Below are 21,662 nucleotides of genomic sequence, written 5' to 3'. Positions count from 1 at the left end.
CCACCGCGCTAGATGTCAAAGGCGGAGATTAAAGAGCCCAGAATCCGCATGCAAAAGTGTATTGACACTGATGCAGAAATAAACAAATTTTGGTCTGCAACTTTGTCAGCTGGGAGGAACACTCACTGAACTCTGGAGTCCAGCAAGGCCCCCAAATGCACCATCTCCTGAGATGGAGTCAGAGAGGATTTCTTCCAATTGATGACCCATCTGTGGGCCTGGAGAAGGTCCATTGTGCCCCGAACGTGTTCCTTGAGAACCTCTGGAGACTGGACCAAGAGAAGCAAGTCATCCAGATAGGGAAATATTCGGATTCCCCTGCTCTGACGATGAGCCACCATGACTTTTGTGAAGACACAAGGAGCCATGGAAAGTCAAAATGGCAAAGCCCGAAACTGGAAATGTTCCTCCTGGACCGTAAACCTGAGGAATCACTGGTGACTGAGACGGATGGGAACATGCAAATAGGCATCCTGGATGTCTAATGAGGTCATGAAATCCCTGGTTTTATAGCTAGTATAATGGATCAAAGCGATTCCATTTGGAACTTGGGAATCCACAAGTACATGTTTAGAGACATCAGGTTGAGAATCGGTAGGAAGGACCTGTTCGGCTTCCGAACCAGAAAGAGACTAGCATAGAAGCCGTGCCCCGCTGAGCCAAGGGAACCGGAACAATGACCTTGGAGGCCAGTAGAGAGCGAATGGACTTCCCCGAGGCTCTTGCTTTCTCCTGATTGAAAGGAAGACCTGCAAAAAAAAACAGGTTCTTCTGACGTTCAAGGTGAAAAAGACGTCGGAAGGACATTGAAACAAGTAGGTGCCAGCTTTGCACTTACTGCATCCCGAGAAAACCACTAAAATCAATACCGGGATTCTCTGGTTTTCACCCGGCTTGTACCCAGCCACACGGAAATATAGAGCGGCCATCCAGAAAGCCGCTTGAGAGCTCTCTCCCCAGCCAACCGTGAACATGGCTTCATATCACCATGAAAGCCAGAGATACAGCGAGTTCGAGGCGGGACACTATTTACTTGCTCTGCCGACCATAACTGGGTCACATGGGAAATTAGAGCGGCACTCCAATACCATCTTCAGTGGCTCCCCGTTTGTCGGGTTGAGCTTCACTGCCAGCCAACTGTGGACGCAGCTCACACCAGTGAAAATAAAAATAAAAAGTGGAGTGAAAAAAATGTAAGCTGTTTGCACAGCTTACACACTGTACCGTTGTTGGTGCCTGCAGCAACATAAAACTGAAGTGTGCCTGTGGCTGGGGGCGGGAGGGAGCCTGGGCTGATGGATTTCAAGCATTAACTATGTGGTGCCCAGACACCAACCTATACCCAGCGTAAAGCCTGTGTCCCCTACGGAGGAAGAAGACTACTATATTTAAGTATGAATGTATCGATGTTGATCTAAAAAATTCAATTGTTTGGCAAAGACGAGCATCTACTACTATATGGCAAGGTCCCTGAAATGTTCTACTACTTGTGGTTCATGCCAGGAAAAAAATGTTAAGTTTGGATGACGCTATGATTATTTATCCAACAGAGTGAAAGAAGATTAATAATTTGCATAATCTTATGAATTAAAAAATATTAAAGTAGTACCTTCTTAAATCGTGTTTTAGAGATATAAAATCTTAATACAAAATAGTGGTTGCTCATGATCAACTTAATAGTTTCTCACAGGTGCTTGTAAAAGGAGGGGTTTATTCTAGGCTAGAAGAAATTTGCAAATATTATCATGTAGTCTTTTTGCTGGTTTATTTGCAATGTGGTGGAGAGAGAACTTTTTTTTTTCTAGCCTAAAATATGAAACCTTTATAGTCTATTTAAAAACAGCTGTCCAATTAATACATTTAAGTCAAAGTAAACTTATTGTGGTTGTTTTCGCCACTGCACGAAACCTTGGAAGATTCATACAAATTCGAAACTAATCTGCCAAGAGCCCTTCTGTAAAGCTATTTACATAATTAGCACTAACCCCTTCACCTCCAGATTATGCTTGCTATTTCTATCACATAACATACAGATGTGTCCTCATACATCTAGCCTCAATACACCACGCAGCATGACTTGCCTGGAGTGAGTGAGCCGCCAGGTCTCGTGCACCTCTGCTAGCGTCGGGCGTCTTTTTTGCAAAAAATGCGTCTAAATCGCAATGCGATGGTATTAGGACGCACCATCTGACTGTGCTGATTAATTTGATATGCAACACTTAATATCTGTGTGTACCAATCTGTATATGAAGCACAACGGAACTTGGAATTAAAAAAAGCTAAGCTACAGCTGCTACACTGTAGCACTTTGTGTGCGACTGGGTTTCTGTGTCTGTATACGGATACACAAGTGACGCATATCAAATTAATCAGAACAGTCCGATTAGTCGCATCGTATTGCGATTTAGAAGGATTTTTGCAAAATAGACGCCCGCCGCTAGAAGAGCCTCACGGAACCTGGCTCGCCGAGAGGCGCTTTCAGGCGCAACTGCAGCAAACATTTATATTGCTATGCATGCAATCAATGATTCATATTCAAAAAGAGAAAAATAATTAAAAGTATTATGATTATTGGGGAAAAATGCCATAGCTTTAATCTATAAAAAAAAGAAGAAATTAATTTTTCATCCAGTGGGCTTTGTGAAAAGAAATTCTGGTGAAAGATGACATAAGGATACACACATTTATTATAAGTAGAAAGCAAGCAGGTGGACAAATGGCATTCCAAAAATAATCTCAAACATGAGATTTGCAATCACATATGTAAAAGTTGGATTGCTTACCATAGCTGGGCTTTACTTCCTCATCTCGATCATAATTTGTCATGAATGCAGAGACATCCCTCTCAGGAGCAGATACAGACACCTCATGAGTGTGTGGCGGGTATGTGTCCTTTGGAATATGCGTTATAAGGCTGGAAAACGTTTGGTCCATTGGATCCTCCTCGGTTATGTATGTATACGGACAGTATTCCCTGGTCCGGGAGTAGATATTGGCATTGTCATAACAATCAGAACAGATCATAAGTTGTCCAGCACCTACAAGTGTAAGAAAAAGTTATCAACACTGGATCAGTTTGTTTTATATTTCAGGTGGTAATAAACTGTGAGCTTTCATTGTGGGAAAAGTGGCACATTAAACACTCATGACCTTTCCTGACATAGTAAACCTTATTGCATGACTGTGGGTCAACTGTGTACCATAATAAAGACTACTGATGCCAGCGTTTGCATGTATATATCCATCATGCTCTTTTACTTCTCTGCAGCAAGTTGCAATGTTAGGAGGTTATTCAATATGTAGACACAAAGATAAGTATAAAAGACTTAAGACCCCCCCCATACATCATGCAATGTATTGTTCGATCCTGCGATGGGATCGGACACGCAGATCCGCTGGTCGGCCTCCATCGATGTTCTCCAATCTGGAGGAGAATTGGTAAAATTACACACATTAAATTTCACAGATTTGCAAAGCACGATCATATTTTGATCATTCTCAGCAAATCTATGAAATCCAATATATTGAATTTCACAGGGGATCGCAGAATCATGGCAATCAGGCGCTGGTGTATGGAGGCCATTACTTTCAGGAATGCACAGCATTTTAACCTGCAACAAAACACTGTCCTGATGGGGGAGGAGCATCAGCTGTTTATGATTAATAAAGTAGAATGCAGTTCCTAGTTCAACAACCAAAATGTAAGGTTGAAACCATAATGCTGACCTGTTAATTATGTGATTTAAAGCTTTTTAAGTGTTGGCTTTACAACTTAAACATGTTGCTTTACCATCATGTTTGACGTTGTAAAGCTGACATAACTAAAAGGCTTTAAAAAACTAATTATTAACAGGTCGGCATTACAGCTTTGACTTTACACTGTCCCCTTTCTAAGTATCGACATTTTGATTGATGAACACTCCTACCCAACCCGACTGAGTAATGCTTTAAGCACCTTTATTGGAAGGACAGTTTAACACTAATTTTATCTTCATGGCCCATATTTGAACATTTCAATTCTGGTGTTTAGTTTGCCTTTAAAGCATTGTATATAATCTGTAATATCCAAATGCCGGATAATATAATCAAAATAAGATTATTGCTGTATACGTTATTAAATTTGGCAAATAAAAGACTACAGGGCCTATATCATCTTTTAACAGTAGTAAACAGATAGTTAAGCAGAGCAACCCATTGGTAGTATCTGGGTTTCATTTTACTACTGAATATCTGGTAGCAAGTTCTAGTTTTTCTGATCAAAGTCTTCCCAATGTCTGCTTTTTTTAAGTTAAATAATATTTGGACTATCCTATAAATTAACAGTCCAAAACTATGACAGGTTTGGTAACTAAAATAAACATTATTAAATTTAGAACTATTAAACAAAAGAGGATTCACTTCAATATTTTAAAACAACTGTTGCAGAACATCACTTAACGAATAAAACATTGTGTTAAAAACAGTCAAAACAGTTAATACCATCCCCAGTAAAAGAAAGGAAGAAAAAAACACAACCACCAACCTGGCTGAACATTAAGAAGAAAACGTAAGAAAAAAAAAAATAAAAAATCAGCAATATGGCAGAAAATCACTTTTCATGCAATATATAATTCTCACCTGGCACAGGCAGACTGTCTCGTATTTCTGTTGTGTGCATACCTCCAGTGCGTCCATATAACTGGGGTATTCTGCCGTTCTGCATATTAGGTGCATATTGCGTGTTCAGGATTTCTGCATCTGCCTCGCTACCAGTGTCGACATACAACCCTTCAATAGAGAAGAAATATACATGTTGGGTCAAATCCATGTGGCATGGCCCAGCCCTGGTTGTTTGACCATTTTTATTTTTTGTGTTCGATGACCCCTGTAAGTTACTTGACAGAAAGCACCATTACTCTATTTTTATTTACCTTCATATGAAGATGGTAGCCATTTTTTGTATCATGGTGTATGACATTTTTCACTGTTGCAAACGTTTGCAATATCTCATAGTCATAGAAAGCTGGGATAAGAATACATTATTTTCAGCACATTTCAAGCTACATTTTTGTTACTTCACTTCCTTATGACTGAAATATAAGCCCAAAGTTAATTGCCAGATTTAAAAAAAAAAAAAAGTATTTAAAAAATGTATTTCAGTGGGAAGGCATAACATTTCAGAGCTGTAATTTTTTGGGGGGGAATAGTTATATACTCAAAAGATTTGCCAAACAAATTTTGAGTTACCTATCTTGTCTACTTTAGTTTATTAGAGCACTTTGAAATTGCTTGTTTTTCACCTAAATTGACCTCTAATATCTCTGGTGGGGGCCTCATAAAAATTTAAAATTCACAGCATACCTAGTATTCTATGAGTGATAACTGTAAAAACAATTTGGAGTTTGATATTCCATGTGGAATGAAGTTACACCAAGCTGAAAACCTTGGAAAACCCATATATTACATTTAATACCTCTGTAGGTAAATATTAATTAAAATAGCCTACTTATTTTTTTTTGTCAGAATGTAAAATAGTGATTAGCAAAGGCAGAAATGGCTTGTAGTTATACATTTCTGCCTTTGTTAATCACTATTTTACATTCTGACTAAAGTATATAGCGATTGCCAAATAAAAATAAAAAATACAGCTCTGAAATTTTATTCCTTCCCACTGAAATACAATCCAGAAAATATACTTTTTTTTTTTTTTTTAAATCTCACAAATAAATTTGGGCTTAAATTTCAGTCATAAAGAAGTGAGGTAGGGAAATAGTTATACGACAGCTTAAAATGTGCTGAAAATAATGGTTTTTATCCCAGCTTATGACTTTTCTGAGCTGAGATATTGCATTTACCCTAAACCTCCGTAACAGTGAAAAAGTCATACGTCATGATACAAAAATGGCTGCCATCTTCATATGAAGATAAATAAAAATAAAGTAATGGTGGTTTCAGACTACTAACTTACAGGGGTCATCACACACAAAAAAATTTAAATTTTTAATAATGGTCAAGCAACCAATTGATTTGGACCATTTGATATGGATCGCCCAGTCACTTTTTTAAAGCCCATTAATTGTAATAAATACGTTTTTAAAGGGAATGACATCCGTGTTTTAAAAGTGTTAAGAAACAGTATTAAGAACAATGACCTCTATTTCACTAAGCTTTTCACTGTTGTGATTAGGGGTGTTCTACTGAATGTCCATAGCACCATTGCCTACTGTGACATTTAAACTAGTTCTTTCAAGCAATACAGTGCCAGTAAGCCAATTTAGGTCATCAATATTATATATAGAACTAAATTATATACCCAAATTATTATACAAGCTTTCCAAACTGTTAATTTTTACACTTTGAATTATTATGCAATTGAGAAATGTTCTAAACACTTCATGTATTTTATCACTTCACATAAACTTAGTAAAATATGTAAATAAAAAATAGCGCTCTACTATAGATTGAGGGTGATTTGGCGATTGAACTTCTCCACAACTCCCATTTCATGACTGTGGTCGCCGCCTTTTATGGCCGTCAAATCCAGTAGCAAAACAAGTAATTATTTTGTTTAATGAACCAGCAATGTGAATGAATAATGTTTAAAACTATGCTGTTTGCACAATATAGATTGCTCTGGGGTAGGGTTAAATGAAGAACCCCAGAAAAAAAAGTCTTAATGTGCACATAATCATGAGAAAAGTGTATTTTTTCCCAGGAGATATATTTTTTCGAAAATAATCTACATAAAATAACACTTTAGTGTAAAGCCGGCCATACACGGTGTAATTTTATGTTGGTAAAGATGTGTTGTACGATTGCCCTTGAAATTCTTCCCTTGAAATTCTCCATACGACGTGGTCATATGGTGTATGATTGATCGTTACGATCATACGATGCATACATGTGTATCACATTGTACACAATAGATCGTAATCTTAGGGTTTTGCAGTAAGATCTACAATCCAGCTATACTGGGGGGAAGCACATCGGCATCGTAAACGCACAGAATCAACACACGATGTGCACGATTGATCATTATGATTGATCGAAATCATACACATCGTGCAAAAAATTGCACCTTGTATGGGCTGCTTTAGAAAAAAAACAATGGTACACTGTGACTAGGATACAAAATTTAATTCCTAAAGAAAACAATCCAGCATTAATTTCTTCAGGAATATTTTTTTTAATTTGTATTCTAATCAATCACAATGTAAAATGGTTCTTGAATAGGTTAAACATCACTGGTGTAACACTTTGTGGAAGAAATACTTATAAACCTGGGCTGTGGAATCGGTAAGCCAAACCTTCGACTCCTTAATTTAAGCTTAGTTTAGGTCAATATACTGTATAATAGAAAAAAACATGTAAACTATGACAGCAGGATGTGTTATTTATACCGTAGTGTAGTGGATGACTAACAGGACATGCACAAGTATATTTCTTACAGATCAAATTTTCGAATGTTCAGAATCAATAATTTGACAATTACACTAGTTACATTATTATTAAATAGGACAACCCTATCAAAAACAGTCAACTGTAAAGTCTATTTTTTTTTTCTTTCTGGTAAAAAAAAAAAAAAAAAAAAGTGTTTGTGCCTGCCATGCAAAGTAGCACTTACCATCTGTTCCTTTATGAACACAGCCACTGGCAGGTGGCATCAGTTGCTGATGGCTGCCAGCCTCAGAGTTACTATATCCTTCCGGTGGCTCAGACAGTGTTCCCTGGGAGGACAGGTAGCTGGGAATATCAGCTGGTAGGTTCATGTCCTCTGTGGAAAAGAAAAATAGATGAATGTAAACAATGACACGGCAGTCTCTTAACCAATCACAAATCAGCCTGGCTAAAAATATAAAACCTAATAAATGGTAAGTACTAATGTTTAAAGATGCGCTTTAGCTGAACATTTGAGTCACAGAGGTTTGTGCCGTACCACCTCCGGTACTCAGGGGAGGCAATTCCTGCCATTCACTTTTCATGTTGAATTTTCAGCACCATGGGCATAGCCTCTGTCTGCATGCTGGTCTGAGGTACACACATGTATTTTGCATGTGTGACTGGTGATACTGCTAACATATTGTGAATTCAGAAACTATAGTGTCTTATATGAATTTGGAATACAGAAGTTTGGTATATTATCAATTGGGGGCACTGTTCTGAGGCATATCAAATGGGGGCACTACTATGTGGCATATTATCAGTTGGCAGTACAGATGTGTGGCATATGAATTGTGAACACTGCTTTGTGGCATATTATGAATTAGGGCCACAGATGCGTGGTATATTAAGCATCTCATCCCAGAGTAAAATGTAAATCTAAAATAGTAAAAAGAATATATTTTAAGATATACGTAGCTCTTGTGCAGCCTATTCATTACAGTAATACTCTGTATGTCTATGAGCTGTATGTAGTCCAACTATTTCCATACAGAGTAAACTTTTATAAGTTGTTCAGATAACAAGAAATGAAGCATGCCAGATTGTATACATATATTATTATTTTGTAAAGGGAAACCGAGTATGTTACTTTGTGTTGTCATACATAAAGTTTGGCATCTCAGCGCAGTCAAAACAGTAGATAAGGTGCATCCAAACTTTTTTTTATTGGAATTCCATATTGAGAAAATGACAACTTTTTCTCAGTCAGCCTTCTGCATTTGGATAAGGGTTCTTTGCTGAGTAATTGTATTCTAAGAAATGCTAAAACTCTAAAATACTGTTTACGTTTACTGGGCTTTATTTTCACAATAAGAGCAGACAACCTGCACGCGTTCTGTACTGTATATAAATATTGTATTTAGATGCTTGCTATATGACATAGATGGTTAAATTACTACTGGACTCCCCAATGTAAATTAAATATTATATTAGAAACAAGCAAGGACCACTGCAACCATAAATTAGCACAAGACTGTAGGCCTTTATTTAGGTCATCGAATCCTTTAGTCACATGGGGGAGGGATTCAATTGTTTTTAACGTAAACTTAATTAATGGATGCCCAATGGAGCAATTCAATTATCGCTCCATTTGGGCACGAGAGCCACGGGCGCACACATTTCTGCTTGAAGCCTTCTGAGATGGCGAGCAGAAATGTGCTAAAAACTCTGCACTGTAGTTGGATTTAGCTGCTTTACATGGCTAAACCTGATGCCTTTAGGCGCGCCATACGCAAAAATTGGCGCCTAAAACAATTGAATAGCGCAATCCGAATACCCGTCACTTTAGATGGGAGATCAAGCGTGAAAGAAAATTAGATTCCCCCCTTAATAGCAATAGAATTTCCAGTAGGGCATGCATCCCATAACATATTATTCTGGAGAAACACTGTTAATATCACTTATATTAACATGGTTATTTATGCACTCACAGTTAATAGATACATATACCAATGTAATTATATAGAACTACTTTGAACCGTGCAATCCTGCCAAACCAGTCTCAAAAGTGTTGGGAAAGCAATCAGTAAATCGATTAATATCGTTTACTGTAGAAATCGCCACCACAACTGATGAGAATGGGAGACTATTAAATAGATTCATCACACTGTATGTAAAAATAAAAAAGTTCTTCTGTCACTCTTCTTCCAATTTCAAAATAATGCCTTTAAAATTCCTCTTATTTGTAAAAAATATGAGATATGGTAAGAACTTACCTTTGTTATCTCTATTTCTACGAAGTCCATAGGGTTCCACAGGATACCTTGGGGTATAGGTGATGACGTCAGGCATCGGGCACCATAGAGTTAAGTTTACAGCCTCCCAGGATGCACTAGGGTCCCCCTCCTATACCCCGCCCCCGAGCGAAGGCATCTCAGTTACGTACCAAGCCAGAGGCCGGAGGAGGAGAAGGAAGAGAGAGAAAAAAGATCTGGACACACACAAGAATCACATTCTCACCAGAGGAAAACGGAAAAACCGGTGACCAGAGTAAAGCCCATCTGCAGCACAAGGGCGACAGGGCGGGAGTCCTGTAGAACCCTATGGACTTCGTAGAAATAGAGATAACAAAGGTAAGTTCTTACCATATCTCATATTTTCTACTTCAGGGTCCATAGGGTATCCACAGGATACCTTGGGGATGTCCCAAAGCAGTATCCTTCAAGGGTGGGGACACTCCTGTGCTGAAAGGAGAATCCGCCGCCCGAAGGAAGCATCCTGAGAGGCAAAGGTGTCAAACACGTAATACCTCACAAAGGTATAGAAAGAGGACCACGCGGCAGCCTTGCAGATCTGGACTGCAGAGGCACCACGTCGGGCTGCCCACGAAGGACCCACAGACCGAGTGGAATGAGCCCTCACAGAGGATGGAACCGGAAGGCCCTCATGAAGATAATCTTCTGAAATGGCTATACGAATCCAGCCTGCCAAAGTTTGCTTTGAAGCAGGCCAACCCTTTTTACGGAAGCCATAGAGGACAAACAAGGCGTCCGACTTACGAAACGAGGAAGTGCGGTCAACATAAATTCTTAAGGCCCGCACAACGTCCAAAGTGGCCTCACCCACTGAAAGGTCGGGTGAGTTAAAAGCCGGCACAACGATTTCCTCGTTGATATGGAAACGTGAAACAACTTTGGGAAGAAACTCAGGACGAGTGCGCAGCACTGCCCTGTTTCCATGAAAAATCAGGAAAGGGGGTCTACAGGATAGAGCCCCTAAGTCAGAAACAAGGCCGGCCGAAGCAATGGCCAGAAGGAAAATTGTTTTAGCGGTCAGCCATTTAAGGTCCACTGAGCCCAGTGGTTCAAACAGCGGTCCCTGGAGAGCCCTCAGGACCACAGCTAAATCCCAAGGCGCCACCAGTGGAACAAAAGGCGGCTGAATTCGAAGAACACCTTGCATAAAGGTGCGCACATCAGGGATTGTAGCAATCCTACGATGGAACCAGACGGACAGGGCAGACACCTGCACCTTCAGAGAAGCAAGGCGAAGCCCATGGTCTAGTCCCGCCTGTAGGAAAGCCAACACTCTAGACAGACGGAACTCCCGAGGTGCATAACCTATCGGCCGACACCACTGGAAGAACGTATGCCACACACAATGGTATATTCTTGCAGAAGGAGGCTTCCGAGCTCTTAGCATAGTTCGTACTACAGAGCTGGAAAACCCCCTGGACCTTAAAGACAAAGACAGCCGAGTCAGGTCCGGGTGAAGACAAGGACCCTGAGACAGTAGGTCCGGTCGCAGCGGCAACCGCAGGACTGTCCACGGACAGACCCTGAAGGTCTGAGAACCAGTGCCTCCTGGGCCACACGGGAGCTATCAACAGGAGCGTTTTTCCTTCCTGTTTGAATTTACGGATTACCCGAGGAGGAAGGGAAAACGGAGGAAATAGATAATCAAACCGGAACGTCCACTGGACGGACAGAGCATCCACCAGAGACGCCTTTTCGTCTCTTGTGCGAGACCCGTACACCGGCGACTTGTTGTTGTGCCGTGACGCCATGAGGTCAATCTCTGGAAGACCCCACCTGTCCACCAGAAGTTGAAAGACGTCCTGGTGCAGTGACCATTCCCCCGGATGAACGTCCTGGCGACTGAGAAAGTCTGCCTCCCAGTTTAGGACTCCTGGGATGAATACTGCTGATATGGCCGGGAGATTGCGCTCCGCCCAAACCAGGATTCGGGACACCTCTATGAGCGCCGCCCGACTTCGGGTTCCTCCCTGCCGATTTATGTAGGCCACGGTGGTGCCGTTGTCCGACTGTACCTGCACGGGGTGACCTTGGAGAACCCGCTGTGCCTGCTGGAGAGCATTGAAAACGGCGCAGAGTTCCAAGATGTTTATTGGAAGCTCCGTTTCCGCCTGAGTCCATCTTCCTTGGAACAAGTGTGGACCCGTGACCGCTCCCCAGCCCCGCAGGCTGGCGTCCGTTGTCAATAGGACCCAGTTCTCCACCCAAAACGGACGACCCTCGTTGAGATGGGCCGTCTGCAACCACCAGGCAAGGGACAGGCGAACCTCCAAAGTGAGCAGCATCATCTGGGACTTTAGACTCTGAGGCAGTCCATTCCATTTGGACAGAATCAATTGCTGTAGAGGTCTGGAGTGAAACTGGGCATATTCCACCATGTCGAATACTGACACCATGGGGCCCAGTAACCTCATCGCCGAGTGTAGAGACACACGGCGACTCTGCAGACAACTGCGCACCCTCAACTGCAAGGCAGAGATCTTTTCCCCCGTCACAAAGATCCTCTGCTGACTGGAGTCCAATAAGGCCCCGAGGTGCAGAATCCTCTGAGACAGGATCAGGGTGAACTTTTGCCAGTTTATCAACCAGCCGTGGCATTGCAGTACTGCAATCGTCAGATCCAAGTGGCGTAGAAGGAGCTCTGGAGACCCTGCTACCAACAAAAGGTCATCTAGGTACGGCAACAAGCCGTAGGAGACGCCGCCATGACCGCCATAACCTTGGTCAATGCACGTGGGGCTGTCGCCAGGCCAAAAGGTAACACCCAGAACTGAAAGTGATCGTTGCGGATTGCAAACCTGAGGAACTGTTGGTGACGCAAAAGAATAGGGACATACAGGTAAGCGTCCTGTATGTCCAACGACACCATGTAATCCCCAGGTTCCAGCGACAGAATAATGGACCATAGGGTCTCCATCCGAAACCGTGGTACCAGCAAGGACTTGTTGAGGGCCTTGAGGTTGAGAATCGGACGGTACGACCCATTGGGTTTCTGCACCAAAAATAGATTGGAATAGAAACCCTGGCCCCTCTGGGAGAATGGAGCACGCACTATAACTCCAGCTTGGAGCATAGTGTGCAAAACCCTCCGCAGTTCCACGGCTTTGGTCTGGTCTAAGGGAAGACCCGTGGTGAAGAATCGGGATAGGGGCCTGTGCCGAAAGGAGAGGGCGTACCCGTGAGAAACCACCTCGTGAACCCAAGTGTCTGTCGTGGTTGCCGACCAATACTGGGCGAACTGCAGCAGGCGGCCTCCCACTTTGGGATCCCCCAAAGGGAGGCCCGGACCGTCAGGCCGCAGGCTTGTCATCAGACTTAGGGGCCGGCGTCTGGTACTCCAGGCCTGTTTCCTGGGCTTGGCCGATTTATTGGGCCCAGCCTGTCTGGGAAAGGACCGTGCCTTAAGGTGCCCACACACATAGCGATATTTTACACGATCTGGCCAATTCCGACGAATCGTGACGACAGATCGTGTAAAATATGGCCAAATCGTGAGGAAATCGTGAGTCCTAACTCACGATCACGATGCGAGTCCGCGCTGGTCGCACATCGCATCATCAGATCTGCCGTGCAGTAGGGCAGATCTGACAATCTGGGACAAAATGCACAGGGAAAAAAAAAGTTAAGATGCACGATAGATCTTAATGTTTTTTACTCCAAATCGTGTGTAGGAGCTGCCGGGGGAGAGTTCAGGGGAAATTGCACACATCGTGGGATCGTGTGCAGATCGGTATGTGTGTGGGCACCTTTAGGCCTACCCTGGGCCCTATAAGGCCGAAAGGACGACGTACCCGAACTGGAAGGGACCGCAGCAGACGGGAGACATGCAGACTTGGCTGCCGCCAGTTTGGCCACAATTTTGTCCAGATCTGGACCAAAGAGGACTTCTCCATTAAATGGCAAAGCTTCCAATCCCTTTTTGGAATCAGCGACTGCCTTCCAGGATCGCAACCATAAGGAGCGACTAGCAGCCACAGCTGCCGAGGAAATGTGAGAAGTGAGGGTACTAATATCCAAGGCCGCTTCATTGATGTAAGTGGCCGAATCCCGGAGATTGCCTATCACTCGGACTGTTCAGCCGAACAGTCGGAATCCAAAGACGCCTCCAAACTGTCGGACCAGCGCTCCATAGCTCTGGCTACCCAACATACGGCCATAGGCGGTCTGGATGCCCCCCTCGCATGGGAATAAATGGACTTCAGGCAGATCTCCACCTTACGGTCCGTAGCGTCCTTCAAGGAGGACATGGGCAATGTGGCACTTCGGACTAGGCGTGTCACATGAGAATCCACCTGAGGGGATTCCCACATAGAGAAATAATTGTCCGCAAATGGATAAGCCACAGCTAAACGTCTTTGAGGCTGATACCGTTTGCCAGGATGTTTCCACGCAGCCTCTAAATGGTCTACTAACTGACCCGAAAGAGGAAACACTGTGGCGTCACCCTTAATATCCTTGAAAAAGGCATATTTGGACTTGGACACCGGAGGATCATCATCCTCAATAACTAAAGCTGCACGAATAAGGCCAGGAATATAAACCTTAGACTTAGCGTCCAACTCTTTAGTTCGGGGAGTTTCCTGGTCAGAAAGATTCAGAATCTCCCCATCATCGGACGTCCTGTCGTCATCCTCCTAAGGAGCAGACAGAGACGCCACCGGCCGCAACACAGACTCCCCTTGTAACACGTCCGACAAATGCTGTACAGAGCTTATCAGCAAATTAACCCACGCGGGCTCCTGAGAGACCTGAGGAGGGGAAATAGGGAGACTGTGGGGTACCATCAGTTGTCTCGGGAACTCCTGCATGGGTGACGACACCACTGACTGCTAGGACAATCCCATCTGAGAGAATGCAGGTTGCGGAGCTAACTGGCCCAACTAGGGTTGTAAGCGCTTTGGCGAAACAAGCCCAGGGAGGTTCCTGTACTGGAGCCGTGACAGTAATTGGTCGCGCCAATAAAAAACACTGCCGATAAAGCCCCTCCGCGCTACCCTCCCGCTCCGCTATAGGTACCTTGGACGTAGTACACAGAAGCTGGAGAGGAAAATCACTCTCAGACATGATGGCAAGTATGTGACCCCTCTCACTGATACTCGTTAGTATAGTGGGAGAACCGCCCTGCAATCAACGCACCGCAAGGGCTTTAGCAGAAGAAGAGCAGGGACAGTGAAAAAGCTGACAGTAGAAAGTGAAAGTACTGGCAGCAGACGCTAGCAGCAGTCACATGCAATGCAAAGAAATTAATCCCTGCACTATCAGCGCTGATCCTCAACTACGCAGACCCAGGGCCTGGTAGGACACAGTGCTGCATACACAGACCTGTTCCAACGGAGGAGAGGTATGCTGGGGGACCCAGACCACGATGCCACCGATCAGCAGCTTTCAGCAGCGTTCACCATGCTTCCATAAAGATGGCCACCGAGGAGCAGAGAGGCGGCCGGCCAGGGGGAGGAGCGCTGCCATAGGGCCAATCGGCAGTGCAGAGAGGGCTGTGTGCAGCGGGGGAGGCGCCGGCTGTATACAGAGAAGGCGCGCTCCCCTGGCATGCAATTAATCCCTGGGATGCCGCAGCGCTACCGCTCAGCTGCGGTCCGCTGTCCCAGGGGGTAGTGGAAGCGCAGGTTTGTTACCTGGCTCCACGCTGCAGCCAGTCCCCAGGGAGCCCCCTGCCTGGGGACTCAGGACCATGTTTCAGCGGTGACCCACCGCGGGACCCCGCTGCTTACCTACTGCCCCCCTTGAATCCGACCATGGTCCAAAACATCTGGGGTCACCGCCTAGCTGTGACCCCAGATGCTTACCAGCATCCCCGGATCAGTACCGGTGTTCTGTTACCGGCGGGGGTGTAGGGAAGACAGCATAGACGTCAGCAGCGACTGTCCATGCTGTACTTCCAGATAGGCAGCCACAGCTGCCTTGAAGAAAACTTCAGGGGCTATCCTTAGCCCCCCTCTAAACAGGTGCTCCGACTCCGAGCCGGGCACCAACGAAACTGGGATGCCTTGGCTCGGGGGCGGGGTATAGGAGGGGGACCCTAGTGCATCCTGGGAGGCTGAAAACTTAACTCTATGGTGCCCGATGCCTGACGTCATCACCTATACCCAAAGGTATCCTGTGGATACCCTATGGACCCTGAAGCAGAAATACTACCTGAACTATAATAATACATATATGTAAATGTTTATGTCATGTTGCCTTCTATCTTGTACTTTGCACATGTTCAGCGCTTGAAGACTTGAGTATTATTGTGCAGCTCATACACCATTTTAGTAGCCTCTCACTGACTTCTACACTGGCTTACTTGCTTTATACTATCATCTGGAAGTATAAGGTCTCTTTACATTGTTGTTGTTTCCGTCATAACATCACCATTCTATTAAGGAATCTGCAGTAGGTGTAATAATGAGGTATTGCAAACCAAAAATAAAAATACAGACCAACAAAGGGTGAATATGAAATTCTTAAACACTTACCAGTATTGGTTATGCTGTAATCCTCACTTTTCCTCCTCATATGGTAAATAACAATCACCCAAACCAAAGATGTTCCCACTACACAGCAAACAACAACGATTATGACAATGCCAACCGTAGTCCAACCATCATCTTCATAGCCAATGACAGTCTGTGAAGAGTCACAGTTAGGCGATGACAACACAAAAAGGTTGATGTGACCCCTCTCAGTTCCAAGGGTATTAGACATGCTACATGTATATTTCCCAGCATCCTCTGGACCAGCATCAACAATGATTAGCAGCTGATTTGCAGCGGCGAAGAAGTGTCGCTCTGTTACCACGAGTGGGCCGTCATCTTTAGTCCAGTTGAGGCGAGGAGCTGGGCTTCCCCCTGCGATACACTGCAATACAGCAGTCTCCCCACGAGCAACTGTCCTATCTTCTAAGGGCCTTATAAAAGATGGAGTTTCTGGATAATGATGGATATAAACAAACCGTTATAATCTGCATAAATGATTAAACAAGTGCAGCTAAATTAGAGTCAGCAGGAACATATCGACTTTGTCACATATACTGTGAAGTCCAGTTATATGCACCCTAACAAAATGCATATCTAAGATTCTCAGTGCAGCCAAATCATATTTCATGCTGCAGCATTAATCTTTATAAGCTATGAAATTAAATTTTTGTAAGAAAGTGCCACTACTGAAATAGAATGGTACCTTTGTGAATGAATAGTTGAAAATGACCATCAAAGCAGCATGCCTGAAAGTGATACATATATAAATTTCTATCCGTACTCAGGTGGGAAGTTTGAAATATCCCATCATTTGATGTGAAGTACTAAATTTGTAGTGTATCTTCTACCTTACCCATGTGGTCTTCACTATGTGGGCAAGGCAGAAAGACAATTTAAAAAACGGATGGCACAGCACCGCTCCGCCATCAGGACTGCCTTATCGTCTTGGTCCAGTGAACAACCTGTCGCGCGGCACTTTGCTTTGCCAAACACAGTATTGCCACCCTTAGATACTGTATTATAGAACAGGTACCTGTCTCCTTAAGAGGGGTTGATAGGGCCAAAAAGCTGCTTAGGCTGGAGACAAGATGGATATTTTTGTCAGACACTTTAGCCCTGAGGGGGTCTTAATGATTCTCTGGGTTAAGTTGATATGTTTAATAAAATGACGGCTATAATTATGCTGCTGACGTACACTGTTTAACAGATTTGTATGTTTATTACATGTTTTTGTTTTACATATGTTCATTGTAACATTTTTTATATCTGCTGGAGTGAGCACTACATGGTCTCCATGACTACCCCACACAGCTGTTACTTAATTGCTGTGCTGGGAGGTTCTGGCATCCATGCAGCTGCACAACTGAGCTGATTACATATCTGGTGGTCTTACGTGGTTGTTAATTTTGTGTGTCCTGATGGGAGTGCTGCCTCATCTCTATGCTGGATTACTTTGAAAGTACACTGACAGGAAGAAGTTGGCCTTTAGAAACTAATCAAGAGCCGCCTTATTCTGTCGGAAAAATAATTCTACTATTGTCTATCATCTATTTTAAAAATCTCGGCACAAGCTTTTTCTGGATTTAGAGCCTGATTCAGACTTGGGAATAGAGAGAGATATCTCTCTCAACTGATCATCTTGGTGAAACCATGCAGAGGGAGGTGTCCAAACTGACATCTAAAGTGCAGTGTAATATTAAAGCTGTGCAGTATTTGTGGGCTACATATAAAAGCAGCCAGTATTTACCCTACATGGGGAAAAAAAAATTTATTTACACCCCTTGCATTGCAACATGGTCTGTCCAGGTACACAGTTAAGTGCTATCTCTCTCTCTACTCCCAACTCTGAATCAGGCCCTTAGTTCTATGCCGCGAACAGAGTTTTTTTATAAACATTTTCTTACCTAAAACCGTGAGAGTGACATTGGTGGAAATGCTGCCTGCAGGGTTTTGTGCTGTACAACTGTATAGCCCCATATCTTCAATCTTTACATTGACAATAAACAGGACCTCGTCTTCTGGCATAACATGCATGCGGCGCTCTCGGGCTGCAGGGAAATCTGTCCCACCATCTTTCTGCCACGCAATTTGTGGAGTCGGGTTACCTTCGGCTGCACACTCTAAGCGTGCCATGGCTCCGGTGCGAATAGTCAGGTCCATCGGGGTTTTCAGAAATGAGGGCATCTCTGTCATAAAACATGAAAAAATGCATGGATAAATGCAGGAAAGAACAATGAACATGTATTGTTTCTTTTAACTTAATGCACCATTCACCAACTAGAGATTATTTTAGTGGACCTGTCCGTTATACATTTGCGTCGCTACCTCTCTATCATAAAGGCTATTAGAATTGTTTAAATAATCTGTGGGTAGATGTCCATGTGACACTCATCTCATGTGATCATTCAGAGCCAGTACAGAAAGCAGACTTGTGATGATGACCAAGGATGTTTCTTACTAGCACAGTCACTAGGTTCCTGCCAGTACATGTTCTGTTCATTTCTCAATGCTTATTATCAAGCCAAAGTCATGCTAGCATGAAACCTGTATACAAAAGAAACTATACAATCGGAGTGCATAGTAAATGTAAATATAATTTATTTGTTTGTTCAGATATATGCAGTGCTGTGTGACAAGCATGTATTTACTTACACTCTATAAATATTACATTCTGTGAATTTGTTTTGTTTGGAATGGAGTTAAAGAGAGATTCTTGATGTGATCAATATTACTCCGCTACACTAGACAAACACAGGCACTCAAAATGAACATTATAAGAGAAAATATTCATAATGAACATGCGAGCAATGAGAACAAAAAGATGCATGGCATTATACACCAGCTGAGACAGGAATATTGCCCTCTCCAACAAGTGGCAATGGTCAAAGTATATATTAGAGGGGAAAAAAAAATCAAAAAAACCTATAAAAAAATTAAGTATATATTTTTTTTCTTTCATGAAACATATCTAATATCCCTGTGATCAGCGAAAGTTACTGAGTAAATTAAAGAGTGTTCATATCTGGGAGTGACCAAATTAGTGCCTTGCCGGGATTAGACAGTCGGGAAGCCGGCGGTCGGGATTACATCCTTCGGCTTCCCTTTCACAGACCAGTTACATTGACAACAGTGTGTGCGAAATAGGCAAGGACAGAATTGGTGGACCATTGCGGACAATAAGGTAATTTGAATGACCACACATAAGTAAACTTCACTAATTGGACACTAATTGGTACACCTGCTTGTTCAGGCTAATATCTAATCAGCAAATCATGCTTAAGAGCATACAAACATGGTCAGTCAGTTGTCGTTCAGACCAGACACTGCTTGTTTTTATTTTTGTTTATTTAATGCAATTAAACAAATTACAGAAACCTACAGTAAGCTCCAAGGACTAGTTGAAAAAACAAATCTCTAAACGTGCCTGACTTCTAGCTTATCATCAATACCATTATTTTAAAGACATTAAACACAGAGGAGAGAGCTCACCATTAACTGTGAGTTTAGCTTTGCTGGAATAATTGGAGCCAAAGTGGTTGGTTATGACGCACTGGTATTTCCCTTCATCTGTAAAATTGACATTGAAAAGATGCAAAAAAGTGGTGTACTCTAAGAGCTCGGCCCCGTGTTTCTGATATCTGGCAAAGGTTTCTACTTTTGCATCATACAGGACTTCACCGTCTTTCCTCCACGCTGTAGACATGGGCGTGTCGCTGCTGCTGCCTGCAGCACATATGAGTGTCACATTCATTCCTCTCAGAGCCACAGTTGTTTCTGGATGAACTTTGATTTGTGGTTTGGGAAAATTATCTGGGAAGGCAGAGGGCAGGAGAAACAGAGGATGATTATTAGGGATACTTTAAACATATAGAAATGGAAAGGTAGGTTACATTGTAACCATAGCAGTCATTTATTGTAATGATTTGCTAGACATAACATTAATAAGTCCCTTTCTCCCAACGGAGTGTTCTCTGCGCGAGTTGTCGGGTGGTCCAGCTGGCAAAAATCCCCTACCACTGTGACGCGGGCCAAAGACACGCTGCACTGAACCGTGTGGCACAACCATAAGCTGCACTGCACTGACGTTCCATAAGTGAAGCGCGACTTTCAGCCATGTCACAGTGATGAGCGGCGAAGACTGCAGGGCAAAGAAGATCCCTGCAGCTATATAAAAGGAAGGGTGCTATTGAGTGAATAGAGTGGTCTCCCGGCCTCCACACTCTGCATTTTAGCGGCTATTTGTTTGTGGGTGCTGTTAAAAAAAATTAATTGCGTCAAAATAGCACTTTTTGGCCAGTATCTGGACACTTAAAAATGTCCAAAACGCAATTATTGAGCAGTATATGGGCAGCACTGCCATCTGTGTGCAGCCAGTAGGTGGGTTGGACTATCTGTGTCCAAAAAGCAATATCTGGGTGCTGTTAACACAAAAAAAAAAAAAAAATATGTGTGTTCAGCCAGCTGCTACCCATACTTCCATACTTAAAACTTGTGTAAGGAATCACATGAAGCAGAGCACACTAAATGATCTGATGCGGATTTCACTAAAGGTACCAGACCCTATAGATTATGACTGGGCATCTAAGAAGAAGAATTAAAAAAACATTTTTTTATATATATATATATATATATATATATATATATATATATATATATATATATATATATATATATATACACATATACACACATATATGTATATATACATACATACATATATATTTACATACACACACATACATATATACATAAGCACATGATATATATATATATATATATATATATATATATATATATATATTTATTTAAGTCCTCAAGTTTAAATCAATATAGGGTCCGGATTTCAATATTTGATTATTGCATTGGTCCCCCCACCTAGCTGGCAATTTTTTCTAGGGAGAACACTACAACTAAAACAGCAGATACCTGATATGTAACAGTAATTATTTTGGTCATAATTTAATGAAGTCTTTACTTTATTAACTGAAACACAACTAGTTTGGATGGTTATAATAAAAAACATATAATTGCTTCTTCCTTTTATAAACTGGCAAAAAGTACAAAATAGATAAATTAAAAAAAGCTGGAGAAAATACTAACCACAGATAAAATCTTCAGAAATCACACTGAACAGAGAACGTCCAGAGAGACCATCAGGGTGAGCACAGCTCACATTAACAGAATGTTGCAAACCACTGTCAATTAGCCACTGGGGAAACCACTTTAGCTGACAGTCACAAAGCAAATTGCTTGTGTTTAGGATTCTGCAGAAGATTCACACAGCAAGTTACCAAACAGACAAAAAGCAGCATCTTATTTTAGAACAATCATGTATACAAGGTGGGATATATCTACAGCAATAAAATGTACTTCAAAGAAGACGTTAATATGTACCCAAGGTTGTGACACTAAGAATCGTGACGCAATGTTCTAAAACATTCTAAATACCAAGTTAAGCTCCTCAATGGAATAAGCATAACCAAAAGAGCTATTATATTGAAATTCTCTAAAC

At 42.5% G+C, this 21,662-nt stretch overlaps 1 protein-coding gene across 2 annotated transcripts in view; it reads right to left on the bottom strand.

Annotated features, from left to right (window-relative positions):
- Window positions 1-21,662, bottom strand: part of LRIG2 (leucine rich repeats and immunoglobulin like domains 2) — a 112,487-nt gene that overhangs the window by 7,975 nt on the left and 82,850 nt on the right. For both annotated transcript variants that reach the window (XM_088454428.1, XM_088454429.1), the window contains exons 12-18: window positions 21,251-21,414; window positions 19,640-19,960; window positions 18,055-18,336; window positions 16,151-16,600; window positions 7,604-7,753; window positions 4,618-4,767; window positions 2,784-3,038 (exon numbers count right to left, since the gene is read on the bottom strand). In XM_088454428.1, coding sequence (XP_088310554.1) covers window positions 2,784-3,038; window positions 4,618-4,767; window positions 7,604-7,753; window positions 16,151-16,600; window positions 18,055-18,336; window positions 19,640-19,960; window positions 21,251-21,414 — 1,772 coding nt within the window. The remainder of the gene's footprint in view (window positions 1-2,783; window positions 3,039-4,617; window positions 4,768-7,603; window positions 7,754-16,150; window positions 16,601-18,054; window positions 18,337-19,639; window positions 19,961-21,250; window positions 21,415-21,662) is intronic.

The sequence above is a fragment of the Taudactylus pleione genome, unplaced genomic scaffold (genome assembly GCF_031769625.1).
Source record: "Taudactylus pleione unplaced genomic scaffold, aTauple2 ptg000615l, whole genome shotgun sequence".
NCBI lineage: Eukaryota > Metazoa > Chordata > Amphibia > Anura > Myobatrachidae > Taudactylus > Taudactylus pleione.
The sequence above is the reverse complement of the archived record's forward strand: the minus strand, read 5'-3'. Positions and strand labels throughout refer to the sequence as shown.